The sequence below is a fragment of the Salminus brasiliensis genome, chromosome 16 (assembly GCF_030463535.1).
Source record: "Salminus brasiliensis chromosome 16, fSalBra1.hap2, whole genome shotgun sequence".
In the NCBI taxonomy this organism is placed as follows: Eukaryota; Metazoa; Chordata; class Actinopteri; order Characiformes; family Bryconidae; genus Salminus; species Salminus brasiliensis.
The window spans coordinates 9,649,785-9,668,619 of NC_132893.1; the positions used below are offsets into that span (position 1 = coordinate 9,649,785).

Genomic DNA, 18,835 nt, shown 5'->3' on the forward strand with positions numbered 1-18,835 from the left:
TAAATCATTGCTGTCATGCAAAAACCTTGTATCTGCATTTCTATTTTCTTTTTGACTTCATGTGAATCTGTCAGTTGTCCTCCTTCTATTGAAATTGTTTACTTCTCATGTAAAACTGCAGTCTAATATTAGAAAAGCATTATTTGTGTTTAAAAAGCATTGTTTGTTTTGTTTGTTAAAGGAAAGAGTGATCCCTTCTGTGTAGTAGAGCTGTGTAATGATCGTCTGCAGACACACACAGTGTACAAGAATCTCAACCCAGAATGGAATAAAGTCTTCACTTTGTAAGTTACAAATAACAATACTTTCAATATGACTCTATGGGTATATTTAAAAAAATACCAAAAAAGCATTACATTTTCCATATTCTATTATTCCTTATTGTATATATGTTTTATTTAACAGGAATGTGAAAGACATCCATTCAGTGCTTGAAGTCTCAGTTTATGATGAGGACAGAGACCGGAGTGCAGATTTTTTGGGCAAAGTGGCAATTCCGTTATTATCTGTAAGTCTCAGGCTCTACTAAAATTTTACTAAATGTCAGGCTCAAGTCTCGCAAGGCTTAAGGATTCTACATATTTACAGCAGAATGTTAAAAGTGCAGGCTGCTCACACTATTAAACAGAGCTTGTGGTTGGGTAATCATTACCGGGTTGCCGGTAATGAGCCGTTACTTGTCCGAGTTGGGGGGAGTGATGGGGTGGGGAAGAGGAATTGGGGACTTGCTGTTTGATGCTCCTGCTGTGCAGGGGTCAGGAGGAAGGAGGGGTCCTCTGGGGCTCTGCCAGACAGCAGGCTGTCACGTCTTCTTTCTGCAGATTCACAATGGCGAACAGAAGGCATACGTCTTGAAAAACAAGGAGCTGACAGGGCCAACAAAGGGGGTCATCTTCCTCGAAGCAGACATAATCTTCAACATTGTGCGCATGGTCTTCTAACACTCTGTACTCACTCTTTGTTTCCATGGCATTGTGTAATTCACTAATAAATGCAGCTAATTGCATGTGTTTTTTAACACTGGTCTCCCAGGTGAAAGCCAGCTTGCGGACCTTTGTGCCAGCAGAACAGAAATATATAGAGGAAGAATCCAAAGTATCCAAGCGGGTAAGATATTTAAACCCTGTTCAGCTAATCCAACAGGCTGTCACAATTATTAAAATCAAAGCACAAATGTTTTGGAAAATTTTTGATCACTGAAACCTAGGCAATCGCACAATGGGCCAAGCTGTTGGGGACCAAGCTGTGGCACAGGAGCCCAGTGCTTTCCTCCTTTTGCCCTTGCCCTGCCCTGGGTATTGAATAGAAATGTCAAGCCGACCCTAATGAGATGAGAGGGCCACCCCAGAAGGCCAGCCTGTGGCATTACGGCAATGCACGCCTATTGTTATCTGACTCAAGGGGCTGGAATCAGACCAGTCCCAAAGCTGGGCTTTTATAGGAACAAACAAAATTCACAGCCGTATGCGCTGCTGTGTACCCATGCTGCCACACATTACACACACATACCTAAACAAGGATGCCTGTGAGTGGTGAAAATTATTTTCAAGGTTGTTGATTACACAGGTGTTTGCTTTTTCATTTTTAAGAATGATCGAGAAAATACACTGTATGGACAAAAATATTGAGACACTGTTCATTCATTGTTTCTGCCAAAGTTAAGGGTATTAAAAAGGTGTGTTCTGCTTTTTTTGCAGTTACTTATTCCACTCTTACTAAGGCAAAAGAAAAATGGTATAATTTCTAAGAAGGGAAAAATGTACATTGGCACATAACATCTTAAAATACAATATTAAGACATTTTAAAAAATGTACCCCCAGATTTTCATGTAAGGCTAAAAACAAATGCTAACACGTTTATTCAAAAACAAGGATTAGCAAAGTAGACAATATAATCTTTAATCGTTTTCTTGTGCTGTCTCTTCCTTTCTTGACCTTCACTTGACCTTGACCACACAGCTGCTGTTGCAGAATTTTAACCGAGTCAAGCGCTGCATCATGTTCCTCATTAACGCTGGCTCCTATATCAACAGCTGCTTTGAATGGGAGTCTACTAAGAGGAGTATTTGTGCTTTCCTGGTAGGTGGTGTGACACACAAACAAGCAAACACGTGTAAATACACAAATATACACCCTTGGGCCTTTCTACTACCAGGGCCACTATGACTTTATGCACATCATCTAGATGTGAAATGACATCTTGAAGAGTATAGCTACCTTATTTAGCAACTTTCCTCACAACCTGAGATGCCAGGAAGGTTCCTTTCCATAGCCACTTTTGATTGCTTACTTTTTAATGGTGAATAAGATACGTGAGTATGATGAACCTTTTCAAAATTTTAGTAACCTTCTCAGAAAGTTTTTCACTAAAACCTTTATCTGTAAAAGTGTGTCTTTTAAACAAAGATAATTGAGATAATTGCCTAAAAAGACTGAGATTTCATTTATTTTCTAAAAAGGAAATTGAGATAATGTACTAATAAAAGCGGGTGTAATATGTACACTGTCATAAAAGTGGAAACTATATACACCCAAAATGCCCATCTAAAGAGACTGTAATTTTAATTCTATTTAGTGAATTGGTTAGGGCTCTTGTGGAAGAGTTTGGATGATAGTAGAGTGGGCTCTCAGGGGATACTGGAGCACCTCTTGGACTAAACTGAGTAGTTCTGATCTGGTGTAACCTGCTGCTGGACTCTCGCAGTGCCAGCACAGACACTTTCATTCAGTAGGTTCATTTGTTCAACCATAAATTCCATAACAGCTACTTTCGCCGGCTGCTCTGATATAAGTGTCGTTGCCAGGGCATAAGTACTTGAGTACTTAATACTGCATGCTAAAGATTCAGACTTGACGCTGTACATAAGAAACTATAAAAAGTGATTTGTCCATTCAACCTAACAACCATTCATTCACAAATTCAAAGTATTTATTTGAGTTCAATATACCTAGTTCAATTGCTTATTCCCACATGAAGTGATTGTTTTAGGCCAACCATTTTTTACAGTCTATGACTGATGCAGGGAAATTACACTGTAAGAGTGAATGTAGCAAATTCTCTAATTCTATGTTGTGTAGGTGTTTGTGCTGGTGGTTTGGAACCTTGAGCTTTATATGGTTCCATTGTCACTGCTGCTCTTCCTCAGCTGGAACTACTTCCTGCTGGCCTCTGGAAAAGAAACCCGAGAAGGCACTGTGGTGAGTGAATCAGCCATATGGTTATAAGGACATTGGTCTTAACTGTAATAACACAGAAAACAGGTAATTACATTTGTATATATTTTTAACTACAATGTTCCATGTTCCAAATAAAACAAGTTGTTTTCAATATTTAGTTTGCCAGTTTTATCGGCAGGCATGAATAATTTCCATTTAATATGTTTCATGTGATAGATCATATGCATATTTAAAAAAAAGTATAACTAGAATGTAATATTTAAGTTATTTGAGGTAATTAAAAAAGAAACAACGCAGCTTTACAGAATCAGTAATCAGTAAAAGGACAAGAAATCTACAACATGAAAACCTAAAACCCCCTGTGAGTAAGCCAAAAGTGACAGTGGCTAGGAAAAACTCCCTCAGAGCTGAAGGAAGAAACCTTGGGAAAAACCAAGACTCACAAGGGGGACCCATCCTCCTCTACTCTAACTTTTTTATAATTTGTAAATTATAAGTCACAGAACCATCAAGACTGCTGTACTGCTCAGGTGTGCAACATACTCTTAACATGTCTATTACAATCATGTTGCATTATAATGTAATATAATATAGTAGTGATGTTAAGAGTAATGAGAGAAATGATGGTAAATGGTGGTAATATTAGTAGTGGCAGATAGAGTCCATGTAGATTTTAACAAGGTAGCAGTGGCAGGAGGGTGTGCAGCTGGTCTCGCACGAGTCGTGGGGGAGCCTAGAAGTTGAACTGGTGGGTGGCAGCTGGTCAGACACAGGTAGAGGGGACCCTAGCAGTCAGTCTTCTAACAGGTCAGGCCAGATGAGTGGGCGGTTATTTACTCTGAGAAGGTAAAGAGACAGAATTAGTTCTGAATGGATTTAAGAGAGCAGAGAATGTTGAACAGTGTGGCTGACAACTCTGATTATAATAAACCAAGAAAGAGCCAGTAGCAGAGCTACGTGAGAAATCTGCTTCTTAAAAGACTTTGTTGTTGCAAATAGAAGAGGTGTTATATTTTGGTTCACAGTAAGAGCCTTGCAATAATATGTATGGACATTGGTTTACATAAGACGTCTGTGTAATAACTTTAATGCATCAGTGTATTTTAAATATATATTAAAGGTAGTATTAAGTGAATTTTATACTGAACTACAGGGTATAACAGAAAAACATTCTGCTTAAATAATATTCATTGCTGATTCATGTTTCATGTCATCCGACAGCAAGCAATGGAAGATCTTCTTGAGAAAGAAGATGAAGAAGATGAAAAGGTATTTTTGACTATGGGTCTGAAAATAAATATGTGTAAAGAGGTACTGGAAATAATTGACATAGAATGCCAATAATGTGGCTCCAAAAAGAATTGTGAAATGATAAATATGATAATGAACAATAGAGTGATATCACACATCTTTAAAAGAAAAAAGAAGAATTTGGAAGTCAAATTAATACATACACTTGCTTTCCATTAATTCGGTGGTGCTGAACATTTTAACTTGCTATAGTCAGCACTGTTAGTGTTTATGACTGATCACAGCTGGTAGCTTTCTCTGTGCCACATAAAAAGGGTTTGATTGAAAGTACTCATTGGATTGACCAACAGATCTCAGAAGGTTGATTGTAGATGTACACAATTCAGGAATGTCTCGTGAAGTTATTTCTAAACAACTATATTCCAATTTCAAGATCAAGATCTGTAGAAGCCATTTTAAATATATATAAGCTCCAAATAAAGTTACTGGGTGCTGCATTTTTCTAAGACTGAAACTGTCAACCTCAGCTGAGTAGAAATTGGTTTGGAGCAGTAAAAGTAAGACATTCAACCCCAAGAACACTGTACCAACTGTTAAGCAAGGTGGTGCTAGTGGAACTGCTACATTGCACACAGTGGGTGGAATAATAAAGGAACACTGCATCAAAATTATTCCTCGTAATCAACTAGATGGTTGAAATTTAGACACTTAGGTGTTCCAACTGGACAATGATCTAAAGCATACATCAGAGGGGGTTGTAGAATGGATAAAGCAGACTGACATTAAGCTTTTGGAATGGCCTTCCTAAATTCCTGATCTCAACCCTATTGAAAATATTACGTTTGTGGAGCTTGTGGCTACCAAATATGTCTGGGCCATCTAACCAAATATTAGGAAGCATATGTGTATGAATATTGATTTGACTTTAATGAAGGACTGATTAGATAAACTAGGGGTTGAATGGACACTGTCTGATTCCTTGAGGAGAGGTTCAGAAAAGGTTAATGGTTTACACACACTTTTTGTACTCATTCTAAAGTTGGTCTTTGAGGACACAAATAAATGTATACTTCCCAGATAAACAAATTAGCATATAATACAAAATAATATACATAATAAAAACATTAAAATGTACCTCTGTCAATAGAGATCACCTCCAGGGAAGAGCCATAAGGAGTGTGTGACACATCCTTTAATATAGTCAGTACTTTAGTATAGTTCTTATTTGGTTTTAATTGCACCTGCTATATTCAACAAATCACAGATGATTAACCCCAAGTGTGGCCTCTCCTTTCCACTAACCCTTGGTGCGGCACAAAGGAACCAATAACTGGTAAAACTAAGTCCCTTGGGATGCAGGCACCTTTTCTCTATTCTCTATTCGCTATTAGGTAGAGTTGTTGGCTCTGTAAGATTTAGGGGTAGAATAAAATAATCATTTTACGTTCCCTCTGTCTTCCCAAGAGCTTCCTTACAGATAAAGCCTAAGGATCAATACAGCACTCATTTACATTTACGGCATTTAGCTGACGCTCTTATCCAGAGCAACTTACAAGGTGACTTGTATTACACAGGTGGGCCAATGTAGTGTTAGGAGTCTTGCCCAGGGACTCTTATTGGTGTAGCATACGGTCACCCAGACTGGGAATCGAACCCTGGTCTCCCACATGGTGTAATAGCTCACTGGCAGCTAGTGGTTTTATCTGTTGCGCCACACCAACCACTGCCCAGTTATGACCACAGGCTCAAAAAGGCCTTTACTGTCTATGGGAAATTAATCTTTGGGAAAAGACAATGGCTTTAACATTTTTTTTTATCATTTTACTTGCTTTTTTGGCTTGTTCTCTTAGTCATCTTAAGTCAACTCTTAAGTAATTTATAATAAGAGACATTACGGCAAACTTACCAGAGCACAGGGAGAGAACATGAAAGAACAGCTGCTGTGCCTGTCGTAATAGACAATTTTGTCTCATGCTGCCATGTATTTTCAAGTCAAGTCAAGTCAAGTGGGTTTTATTGTCATTTCAACTACATACAGAGTACACAGTGAAACGAAACAACGTTCCTCCAGGACCACGGTGCAACATAGACAGTGCATACAAGACACAAGTGCAACACAAACAAACAAACAAGTGCGGACAGACAACACAACACAGTACAGACCAGAGAATAATAATTTTGTATATATCAAGTTTTTTTTGTTTTAAATTTGTTTATTTTTGGTATTCTGCTTTTGCCTTCTGATGCTCTTTTTCATATAAATGAAGCTGTGTTGGCACTTGAAGACTGGGTGCTATTGTGTGGCTAACCCTTTCTCCAAAGAGGCACTAGACCTTAGTCACCACCCCATCTCTTCTGCTTCTTATGGTATCACCCTTGTAATCAAATCAAATCAAAGCAGCTTTACTCAATCAGTAATTAGTAAAAACACAAGAAATCAACAACATAAGAAGACATGAAAAACCTAAGACCCCCAGTGAGCAAGCCAAAGAGTTAGTTCTGAATGGCTTTATAAAGAGCAGAGAATGTTGAGCAGTAAAGAGAGAGCCGGAAGGTAACACAGACACAGGAGCACCCTAAAACACTGACATCCATCTGCTCCACTGTCCACAAACCTGAGTGATCACGTGCAAGCAGCAAGATGTATTCATGAACCCCTGGACCTACAACCTTTATCTAAGAGGAAACATTAATTACCAAATGCTAAACTGAACAGATGAGTTTTCAGCCTAGATTTGAAAATTGAGTCTAGAACATTATCTGGAAGGTTATTCCGGAGTCGGGGGGCTTCAAAAGAAAAGGCTCTTCCCCCCTGCTAAGGCTTTCTGAATTTTGGGAACGAGTAAGCAACCAGCACCCTGTGATCTAATGAACCTTGATGGTTCATAATATGTAATAAGATCTTGCAGGTACTCAGGAGCGAGGCCATGTAGGGCTTTGTAAGTTAATAGAATAATTTTATAGTCAATTGTATGTCTCTTCTTACCTGTATTGGTTTGTATTGGCTGTTTCCGTCTGTAAAAGTTACAGAACTATTTTTTTATTTTCTTACTTTCTAGGTTTTTGTCCTGGTGTTGTAACATAACCTAAAGGGAGGCTTTGCAGTTCAATTGTCATCATAAATATTGTCACAAATACTGCTTCCTCCTGCTCAGTTTTCATTATCAAAGGTACAGTGTTCTAAATAATTGCTCAATTGAACAGGATTCTGATAAAAAGGGCTTCATGGACAAGCTGTATGCCATTCAGGACGTGTGCATCAGTGTACAGACAGCTCTTGATGAGGTGGCCTCCTATGGAGAGAGGGTAAAGAAGTGAGTCATGCATTAGAATTAATTATCATATCAGAAGAGGCTTCAGTTAACACAGTTCAGCTTAGAGCAATGCTTTGCTACAGTAGATATGTAGTATATTATTATCTCTGCCCCCCCCCCCCCCCACACACACACACACAAACCTCTTTCTCTCCTCTCTGCAGCACCTTCAACTGGACTGTGCCTTTTCTTAGCTGGTTAGCCATAGCAGCACTATGTGTTGTCTCTGTTTTAGTGTATTTGATTCCTCTGAGATACATTGTACTGGTTTGGGGTAAGCATTTTTGACTACATTGACTGTTTTTGGTTAGTATTGGTAAAATGCATTATGCATTAAAAAAAATAAATCTATGCTTTATGTACCAAGTCCCTTTTGGAAGAAGACTGGCTGTAACTATGCTAATGCATTTTATACAGGTATCAATAAATTTACCAAGAAACTTCGTGACCCGTACATTATTGACAACAATGAACTGATGGACTTCCTCTCCAGAGTCCCCTCAGATGTACAAGTGGTTGGTGACCCTTTACTCAGATTTACCTGAAAGATTATTTACATTACAGTCCAGCACTAATACTGTCAAAATGTCGACAGGCTACTTCTAAATAAGTATGTGGTCTGTTTTTCACAGGTTCAGTATAAAGAGTTCAAGGCAGAAACTGGACAAAGCCCTAACAAGCGGTAGAAAAACATGGGCAGCTGTGTAATGCTGTGTAATGAGAGCTAAATGTACCAAGGTTTTATTTGTCTTACACAAATAAAAAATGTGTTTGCAGATTATACAAAAGGACTGCTGGTTAAACTTGTGACTATTTTACTTGGAGAAGACACATTTGTCAGTTTGCTTTGGAAAACCATGCACAAAGGAAAGAGCTAATGTGTAGTTTATAAATGACTCTGCAATGTTTTATGTTGGCAATCCATGTAAATATTCTAGATTCATAACCAAAAACAGGATATACCAAAGATGTTAGTCTAGAACCAGAACATATGTTTGTTATTGGTATTATTACTATTGTCATTTTATTTGTGTATTTTTTTTTCTTATATTTATATTTCACAGCAATCTAGTATATAATAATAAAATACTATTGTATCATAAACACAAAAATATATCTTGAGCAGTAAACATACAGTAAGCATGTAAGACAGGTTTAAATATTTTTATTAAAATTGCTTACCTGTGAAGGAAGCACACAGCCATTCTAACTGTCCAAAACAAATCGTCTTTGAATATTGTATGTGTGACAACTACTGGTATTATTACACATTCTTATGCAGTGATGTGTTTGTAAACTTGTGACTGTTCGTAAACTTCTTATTTGTGTTTGTGCATGTTTGTCAAGAAACAGTCAAATTATTATCTACTAGACAAAAACAATTACTGAACATGAATCAACCTTGATGTACTCAGGAAATTTTGTTTCTTATGTTGAACAAAATGTGAAAATTAAAAATTTGTCACAATTAGTAAAGTTGCATTAATAAATAATGAGTTACACTACAGTGTTCTTTTTCCATCCTATCTCATTCTATAAATTCATGTTTGTGGATGTGTTTGTGCATGTGTGTATTCTTTTTAACAAAGCTCAGAACAAGACACTTCCAGATTTTACAACATTAACTATACTTATTAAATGTTCTTTTTATTTACAGATTTTTTTTCTTTTCAAGTCATGTTTTCAAAAGGCCATCAGCCATATTTTAGTTCTAGGGAAAGGGGTGATGTTGATATTAAATAAAAAGTCAGTACAATATAGCATTATGAGTACACCCATTTTGTACATTTGGGCTGCTGGCAAGCAGAAGAAATTGAAAACTGATCATTTTTAATTCTCATTAGGCTGCAAAGAGCTGAGAGTCTGCTCTTTCTCTCCTTCAGAATAATGTCCTTCATTGCTCAATGTGTCTGTCCCATTTATTTAATACTATACTTTATTAAATAAATCGGACAGACACATTGAGCATAATGTATTACAATAATGTACTAGCAGCTTAGGGTTGGCTGTGTAATACTACATCTGTGTCTGAAGCAATAGATATACATACACGTGTATATATACTTGTGCAAATGACAAATAAAGCATAGTTGTACCTCACACAAAATAATTGCTCTGGTAAGCATTTAGGTAAGCAGTTTAGGGAATAAGTGTTGTAATAAGTCATAAGTTGTGTAGTCATATGAGCTTATTCCAAGTTGATAATTCTCCTAGTGGGTCTATGAGTTCAATAATAGAATAGAACAAAATTTCATTCACAGATCTTATTCACTCCTGGAGAATAATGGTAATTTATATTTTGGTTTAGTCATCACGTGATCTTATTTGGTCCTGGAATTTTATTTTATTTATTTGGATTTGGTCCTACCATTTTATATTGCATTATCTGGCACCTGTTGTTTTAGACTGCTCAAACAGAAAACTCCTAAAATCTGTTTCTTGAATGTTTCTTGAAACTGATTTTGGCCAATATAGCATTTGTAAATTAAAAAGGAATGGAATGGAATGGAATGGAAGTCGTGGAATGTGCTTCACACAGACATACTCATTTGTTTCTGGTTTGGAAAATTTTAAAATAGTGTTAATAATAATTGCATCTCCACGGTTCCAAGAGATATTCCACCTGAATTACATGTCTGTGGAAATCATATCAAGACCATTGGACTTTAGATTTTGCAGTAATAAATAAAACATTACACATATTAAGATAAACAGGATTCACTGGGTCCCTCATTATTCAGAATAGATGTTGTGATTCACAAAACCTGACTAGTCTTTCTTTATCACAAAACAGGCAATAAAATCCATCATATTTGCCCAGGTCTCTTAAAATACTTACACTTAACACAGCTGAGCACACTGCCTTTGTAAATAGAGTTTTGTACTTTTTACAAGAATATACTAGTTCTGTCTTCTGTCTGTAGAATTCCAGACATGTTTAGAGTCCTGCTTGATGTTTTTTGTTATAATTGTTTAACATCAAATACATTTGTAAATTTAAAAATTAAAAAAATTAAAAAATTAACCCATCATGGTCTAAGATTCTTCTAAGAATCATTCTTTTAACTTTCTGATTAGTGAAACTGAACATTGACATTTATTTACCACTTGTTGAAGTCATTGAGATATCATCTAACAATCCACTTTTTCACAATGCAATTTTTTTCTGACTAAAATGTATAAAGGTTTTTCAAAACTGAAGCCTACATATTGAGGGTTAAGTGTTCTCTATTATTAGTGAAGCTGACCTTAATCCAATCCAAAAAAAATAAATAAATAAAAATTATATATATATATATATATATATATATGTATATATATATATATATATATATATATATATATATATATATATATATATACTTTCAGTCTTAAATCTGGAAGTGAACTTTCTTCAGCAATTTTTTTTTCTTCTTTTTCACAATGTTCTACAGTGTATCTGTTATTTAATTAATTAAAAACTGGACTCGTTTTAGAGGATTGAAAATAAACCAAAATGCATCAGTGATGTCAATTCAAAGAAGAGTTTTATATGCAAAGTTATTATATTCACAGATACTTCCACTGCTATCCTCCCTTTGTGAAACTTCAGCAAAGGCAACATGCACTACATCAATCCAATTGAGCTTTTTTTAACCCTGAAAAATCTGAGCTTGAACTAAAACCAGCTTAATCATTTCTGTTGGAAACAGAGATGTTTAGTTATTTAGATATTTAGAGTTGAAAATACTGAATTTGAAGTTGGAGTTTGTGACTGAAGGGTTATCATCTTATGCAAAAATGTTCATTGGGCTGTAAAATTATGCACCCATTCACACATAAAATCATTATGAAAAGTTCTTATCTTTTTAGTTTATGGGCCATTCCACCAAATGGGTGCCATTTGCTTGTTGAAACTCTTCAGAATTAAACTTAATGTTAAAGTGACATTTAAAAAGAATGCTTAAAAGCGTGTCAACTAATTCCTTTGATTTATTTTAATTTTTTTGGTGTTTGTTTCTCCAACAGAATCTGTAATTCTTGAATTTTTTTTCATCTTCTTCTCTGCCCTTGATTATGTTGCCTAAAACACATGTGCATCACATTAAATAACACATTAAAGTTGTTAAAATGCACAGGTTACATTATCTCTGTTACTTGATAAGCTGAATTTCATACTGCAATTCAACCATGTCCATTTCTATTAGCTACTTTCTAAATACATTCTAACATTTGGTTGTTGCAAAATTCAAAGTTGGGACATTTCCATGGGAATTAACTGGAATAAATTAGAAATCTGCAAAAGATACAAATTAGCTTTTAACAAAGACCTTATATGTAGTTTAATTCCTCCCCTGGACTGGTCATTCCTCCATCACATGAACAGATCATTTCTATAATCAGCCACAACACAGCTACAATACTGCATCCTGAGCTCACAAACTATATACAGTCATGTTTGGATATATTTGATATGTGGCATTACACCTGGATGTGCTTGGTTGTGGATCTACAGTTTGCGTAATTTTAACTGTAAAAATAATGTCCACACTAATAAATCAGTAATCAAGGGATCTCTTTTCACTCCTGTTACTGGCACTCATATAACGAGTAACAGGACTGAGTTTTTAGCATAGAATGAGCAAAAACATGAAATATAGCTACATGTCAAATATGCTAATAGCATATGCTAATAGCATGAGGACACTGAGCACATTATAGTGATTTTTCCAAATGTTGTATTTTAAAAATAAACATATATCATCTAATAATTAATTTAGGTAACAGGACAGAATGCTGAGAATGACCTCCTCACTCATAGTTACAGCATGATTAAATATACAGAACAAAAAATGTCTTCCTTACTTTTGGTCTTCCCTTGGCCATCAGAAGACCCAACTGATTCAACTTCCTTTTGAACATGTAACTTGTGGAATGTTCCAATTCTTTTAGCCATTTGACATGTTTTGTTATTCGACAGGTAAAGATATCAAATAATTTGATATCAAATAATTGTTTTGTCTTTAAAACATCAAAAAGGCCCTGATACTTAGTTTGGTCTTCTTTGGTGGTCCTCATGACAGGTGGTCCTGATGAGACATGGATGAGAATGTGAGAGCATCAAGTTAAAGTTTTTCGTGATACAGAGATGTGGCAATGTCAAACATGGTCTGGTAGAAAAATAGCTATCTATCTTGTACCTTTGTTTTTATTGGATAGCTCATTGCAGGTTTACATAAGTAAATTATTTTAGTAAACTCACAGATTCTGAGTAAGGAGTAAACATATGATGATTGAGATTGAGATGAGAAGGAGACTAACATGACTAATTAGCAGATCTTTTCGGGCAACAGTTTATAGTTTGGATTTGGGTAAGCTTGAGAGAACATTGATCAACTTTAGGACCTTTAGTTAAGTTTAGGACCAATTTTGTTGACCAATTTTCTATTTGTTGCTCTAAACAATCATGATGAACAGGGTTTTGTTTATTTTTTGCCCTTAAAAATAGCCTGTTTTAGACCACCCCCTGTTAAAGGCTTAGCATCCCATTTATAATTCTGTAGTGACACCCCTGTATGACAGCCAAAGATTCTGATTCATACAGTGCTGTGTATAGTGTTGAATTATTAGCATAGCCCAGGGTAGAGTTGCCTCCTGGCATTGATTTACTAGTGCAAATTGGGTGTGCAGTTGTTCATTTCTGATATTCTAGATATTGGTGTATACATCATACTTGGACCAAGTTTTATAGTGACAAATGGTCAAGAAAAATCCTAATTTATTGTTAACTGACAAACACCTTTTTCATGTGTACCAAGATGGCGCCCACCGTGGCAGACATCTTTGTGTGTTCCTCCAACAACCGACGCTATTTATCATTTATTTTAACTTTACATGTACAGTTCTCCTCTAAAATGGTTAGTTACCTTTAGCCTTTCCGATTTCGACTTTCTTTTGTGCTCAGACAGCGCCAACACCAGAAAGCAATGCACTCTGGAAAGAACAGAGGTGGCGGCGTCTGTGTCCTTGTAAACAACAGGTGGTGTTCAGACCTAAAGACTACTAACTGCTGATGGTGAAGTGCAGACTCTTTTTATCTGTCAAGAGAGTTCAGTGCTGTGTTTATCCTGGCTGTATACATTCCGCCACGTGGGGCTGCTGCATGACGCAATCAGCAAACAAGAGACCAGATGCCTTGTTCATTGTTGCTGGAGATTTTAACCACAGCAACCTGAGGACTGTCCTCAGGCTTAATAATTTTGATATCATGCTTTTGTCCTGTTTGTGCCTTTCTGCCTCTGCCTTAGCCCCACTTTGTCGTTAGTGTTCCCACCTGCACCTCCTTGTAGCCCTGCCCTCTTTTTAGTCTCAGGGCTTTCTTGTTGGAATGTTTGTATAAGCACTCCCTTTGTTTCAATGTTTCTTGTCTGGTATTGTGCTTTCCACATCAGTTCATTGTGCATGTTGTACGGCAGGTTACTGTGTATGTTGCTTGGCTTGTTTGTTCCTCTCTCTTGTTAGTTTTTTTCTACAGTTTGGGTTTCTTTATGATCTTGTTTGCTTTGTTTTGTTATTTCTAATAAATTCTATCTTTACATCGTTCTCCTCCTCAAAGCTCCACCAACTGTGTGGAAGCATCAACTCTGCTGTGACTAACTGCTCATTGTCCTCCACAGATGTTGTGATGTGGAAAAAGTATTATTGCACCGCAATTGTTTTTATTCATAATGGAAATCATTCATGTAAAAAGTGTAATTCCCGCTTAAAAATGAATAACTTGTCGCATGACCTGTAAGCAACAACTGCATTCAGTGCTTTGGGCATAAACTGCTGGATTGTGGGCTTATGAACTGATCTGCATTGGGTCAAAATCAGGACTTGACTATGGCACTCAAACATTATTTCTTTTCAGCTATTAATATGTGGATTTGCTTTTGGGTTTTGACCTGGCTAGGTATCCAAATTATGTTAATCTATTATGTATTTCAGTTTCAGCTCATGTACAGATGACAACCTACTTAAATATCCGAAGAAGACCAGAATTTAAAATCATTCAGTAAGCCCAATTTGCTACATTATCTATTTAGGTCTAGCAATAAATAAAAGTTAAATAAAACAATTACACATTACACAAATCTTAACAAGCTAACCCCTACCAGTCACAAATAATTGCTTAGAAAAATAAATAAAAATATTTTTTAACAACCTTATCCTAATGGAATGGGTTTAATCAGATTAAATTGTTTATTTATAATCTTACGAAAATGATTTAGGCTAACTTCACTTAACCCTTTATTTGTTGATCTGTTTGTCAAAATAAACGTAAAAATATGGAATATTTATGGACTGTTCTGTAGATTTACAATTTAAACTCATATTCAAATTGCTAGAATTAAGTTGCTTTTCTATTTTAGCAAAAATAAAAGACAATCCGGTCCCTAGTCTACTGCTCATCTAGGAATGCGGAGAATTGTACACTTGGTTAACAAAGCTGTTTATAAAGTAGGTCTACATTAATTCTAAGTAAGTTTAAATGAAGTGCATGGGCAGATCTTACCACCCCCAACGGATTAAAATATTATGACCAATTTGACATTTACGAGCTCGAATCTCCAATGTCCACGAGATAACGTCAGACCGGCAAGAGACGGATTTGTTTGGAAAACTGAGTGGCGCGAAGCGAGGGAGTTGGGAGTCGCGAGGAAAGGAGACACGAGATGAAAGAGGTTAAACTCAGGACAAATGGACTACTGGAACTTTGCCTTGCACCAGTCACAAAGTGTGTTGTACAGCATTTATACTTCTTTTTATTTTGGGCCTCGTCTGATATTTTTTCTAGAAATGATGTAAATTCTTTGGAAATATATCACTGACATTCAAATAAACAAACAGGATTATCCATCTATCCAGTAGGCATGGTCTTATATTTTGTCATTAGTGACGAGTGATCAGAAAATATTCACTCTGTATAGTTTGGGGAAAATTTAAGAATCTACTCAGCAGAGTTTAAAGCGTAGAAACAACGTTTTAGAAAATGTTCAATTTCTTAACACAGCTTGTTTTTAAATGGGAAAATGTGATGATATTGTTTTGTAAAGAGCTCAAACACAGTGATAAGTGTGATAAGTGTACAGAATGTAACATTTGGGACTGGGCTTACCTGATGTAAAAACCACGATCGCTTTGGCGCAGCTGAACTCGACCGAGTCGACATTCAAGGTCTTACGTTTCTCCACCTGTTCTTGAAAGAAACAGATGTGGTCCATGAAGACCATGGCCCGGTCGGCGGCCACTGGCGAGGGGTGGACCCGGCGGCGTCCAGCAGAGGAGCCATGTGCAGAGGTATGGAGCACTGCGCCGCGTTCAAGACGAATAGTTCACTCTACGTAAGTCTCAGCAGAGACACCTGGTCAGTGATCTGGAGTTCCGCGAAGAAGGGGATGTTCCTGGCCCACTCAACAGCACCGAAGAGCAAACGGGCCGCCAGCTTGCAGATGTTCTCAATGCGCGTAATGTTGCCGGTTTGCACGCACTGGTTGCCGTACTGTGTGGCTGGGTACAGCTCTGCCCGAAGCAACAGCAAGATGAACCAAGACAGATAGCAGTGGCCATTCGAATCCGTTGGTAGGAGCGTATTTAACCGGGTTGGAGTGATTCGGAGTCACTCGTCCTCTCTGAACCGCTGGCAAAAATGAAAAGAAGAAGACACCTTTGACCTCTGATCGTGGCCTTCATAATTCCCTTCATTTTCCTTTCAGTTGTTAAACCTGTTCTTTCTACAGTCTTAAAATAAACAAACAAAAGGTTATTAAAGTGATGCCATGGTTGGTTCAATGAAGAACCATTATTTGATGTTAACGTTCATTACCAATTTATAGGTTCTTCACATTCACTCACGCATGTTTATAACAAAAATAAAGATGTTTAAAAATAAAAAAGGATAGAAAAAAATGTTTCGTTATGGAATTAGAAGTGGTTCTTTTATGGCATCGTGAAAACCACTTTTTAAGAATGTTGTAAATACAGAATTCTAATATCAAGTGTGGACACAAATGTGGAAACAAATAAACACTTATCATTTCAGAAATTAAATACTTTATATTTTCCTGAATTAGGAAACAAAACAGCTAGTGTTGAACGGACGCCTACAATAAAAAAAGATTTCATTTTCAAGCAGACATAAATAGCCAGTGTAAAATTGAACTGAACAGACTAGGTGTTTAAAGCACACTTACAGTGATCTCTGTTCAGATGGATATAGATTTACACGGGGTCAGCTCAGCACTGTAGTAATCTAACTCTATGGTGTTCTTTTACACCAGACACTATCAAACTAGAAGGTAATCAACTTAATTCAACATACTCTTCTTACGCACCTTCCTGCCTCATTCCCACTTTGAGGCATTTTTCGAAGCGACAATACTGACATTGGTTTCGGTGGTGCGGGTCCACAGGGCAGCTCTTGTTGGATCGACACGTAGGTTAAGTTGCGGCGGACGCTCCTCTTGAAGAATCGCTTGCAGGTGAACTGGCCGTAGGCTTACCGCTCGACTTGTCCTCACACACCATACACTTGAGGTGTTGGTTTTGACCGTTCTGCTCACTCTGTCCGGGCGGTTTATGCTGGGCAGCTCCGCTTCTCGAGGGTTCTCCTGCGTGGAGTGTGTGAGACACAGGCGATGCGCTCGAGCCGTCAAGATAACCGTCAAGATAGTCAGACTCTCCTGTGGATCTCTCCACACTTCGACCAGCATGGCCATGTGTCTGTAGACGACTACAGATGTCACCAGTCGTTCAAACCTCTTAGCAAAAGAATTCCCGAAGAAGGCAGCCTGAAGAAGGAATCGATTTCTATCCATACAGAGATGCCGAATGTAAAAATCAGCGATGTAATCCAGTGGGTTAAGAATGAAGAAACTGTTTACGGCTTTCAGTCATAATAACATCTCAGACCTTTGGTTTATAGCCTTAGAATGAGTGGGTCTGCTAACAAAGCGCATCGCAGCTCTATAAGCACATGGATTCTAAAACGAATGGAGAGCAATGTTCTCACTCGACTGATATTACCCGCGTTGGGCAAAACGAATGGTGTTTCCTACATATGGCCACACCTTGCTCTGTGGGCAGAAGCCGTCCACCGTGGCTTTGAAGGACACCCATCATGCCTTAAGCATCGAGGGGGAGGATGCTTCTAGATACTCTGGCACTGTCATTGGCCACTTTAAAGTTTAATCTTTACTTTAAAAAACTTTAAAGTAACATATGCAAGTGTGTGTGCACTACATGAGTGATGCTAAGATCTTCAAGGTCAACATACCATTCTGATAATATTATACAGCCAATCACAACATTATTTCTACCACTCACTATGTATGGAACATCAGAGATAGTCTATCTGCATAATGCTTTCAGTGGCTTTTAAAAGCCACATCTATCCATACTGTCATGAAAAACTGAGCTTTGATGGATCTCGTATAATAGCCCCATTCTAAGATTAAGTTCATTATGCCATAATCTGCCATAACATATACTTACCATTCTTTCATTCACCTTCTTATGTGCTTCTTCTCAGGGTCTCAGTGGGTCCCAAGTCTGCCCCAAAATCAATGGGCACAAGACAGAAATACCCTCTGGACAGGGTGCCAGTCTATAGCAGGCTACTATACACACACACAAGACAATTTAACAAGACACAGGGAGAGCACTTCAAACACCCCACACACAGAGAGTGAAGATTGAACCCACAACAGCTAGGTTCTGGATATATAAGGTTCAAAACTTAAAATACTATGCCTTACCACTGTAAACCACAGCATATATCATACATACATGTAAATACAGTTGAAACCAGAAGTTTACATACACTATATAAAAAGACACAAATGCATTTTTTCTCACTGTCTGACATGAATTTAGAATAATGAGAGAGGGTTTTTAAAGACATTTTTTTTTATTACTTTCTTCAAAGTTAAAACTTTAAATACACTAAGATTACTATGCCTTCAAACAATTTGGGACAGCCCATATGATGATGTCTTTTGAAGCTTCTGATTGGCAACATCTTAGTTCATCACAGATACACCTGTGGATGTACAGGGTGGGCCATTTATATG

The 18,835-nt window shown here is 37.1% G+C and overlaps 2 protein-coding genes across 3 annotated transcripts in view; one reads left to right on the forward strand and one right to left on the reverse strand.

Annotated features, from left to right (window-relative positions):
• Positions 1-9,458, forward strand: part of mctp1b (multiple C2 domains, transmembrane 1b) — a 28,402-nt gene extending 18,944 nt beyond the window's left edge. The window contains exons 11-21 of one of the 2 annotated variants that reach the window (XM_072658690.1): positions 182-284; positions 406-508; positions 822-923; positions 1,033-1,107; positions 1,960-2,079; positions 3,079-3,198; positions 4,399-4,446; positions 7,633-7,742; positions 7,907-8,016; positions 8,160-8,257; positions 8,375-9,458. In XM_072658690.1, coding sequence (XP_072514791.1) covers positions 182-284; positions 406-508; positions 822-923; positions 1,033-1,107; positions 1,960-2,079; positions 3,079-3,198; positions 4,399-4,446; positions 7,633-7,742; positions 7,907-8,016; positions 8,160-8,257; positions 8,375-8,428 — 1,043 coding nt within the window. In that variant the 3' untranslated portion in view covers positions 8,429-9,458. The remainder of the gene's footprint in view (positions 1-181; positions 285-405; positions 509-821; positions 924-1,032; positions 1,108-1,959; positions 2,080-3,078; positions 3,199-4,398; positions 4,447-7,632; positions 7,743-7,906; positions 8,017-8,159; positions 8,258-8,374) is intronic. The other variant, XM_072658691.1, reaches the window with a different exon arrangement.
• Positions 9,459-15,165: 5,707 nt separating this feature from the next.
• On the reverse strand, positions 15,166-17,476 carry nr2f1b (nuclear receptor subfamily 2, group F, member 1b). The gene is given in 8 exon segments (XM_072659570.1): positions 15,166-15,176; positions 15,883-16,029; positions 16,032-16,339; positions 16,341-16,404; positions 17,099-17,199; positions 17,201-17,261; positions 17,264-17,429; positions 17,432-17,476. Coding segments are annotated over 8 exon segments (903 nt in total).
• Positions 17,477-18,835: the final 1,359 nt, after the last annotated feature.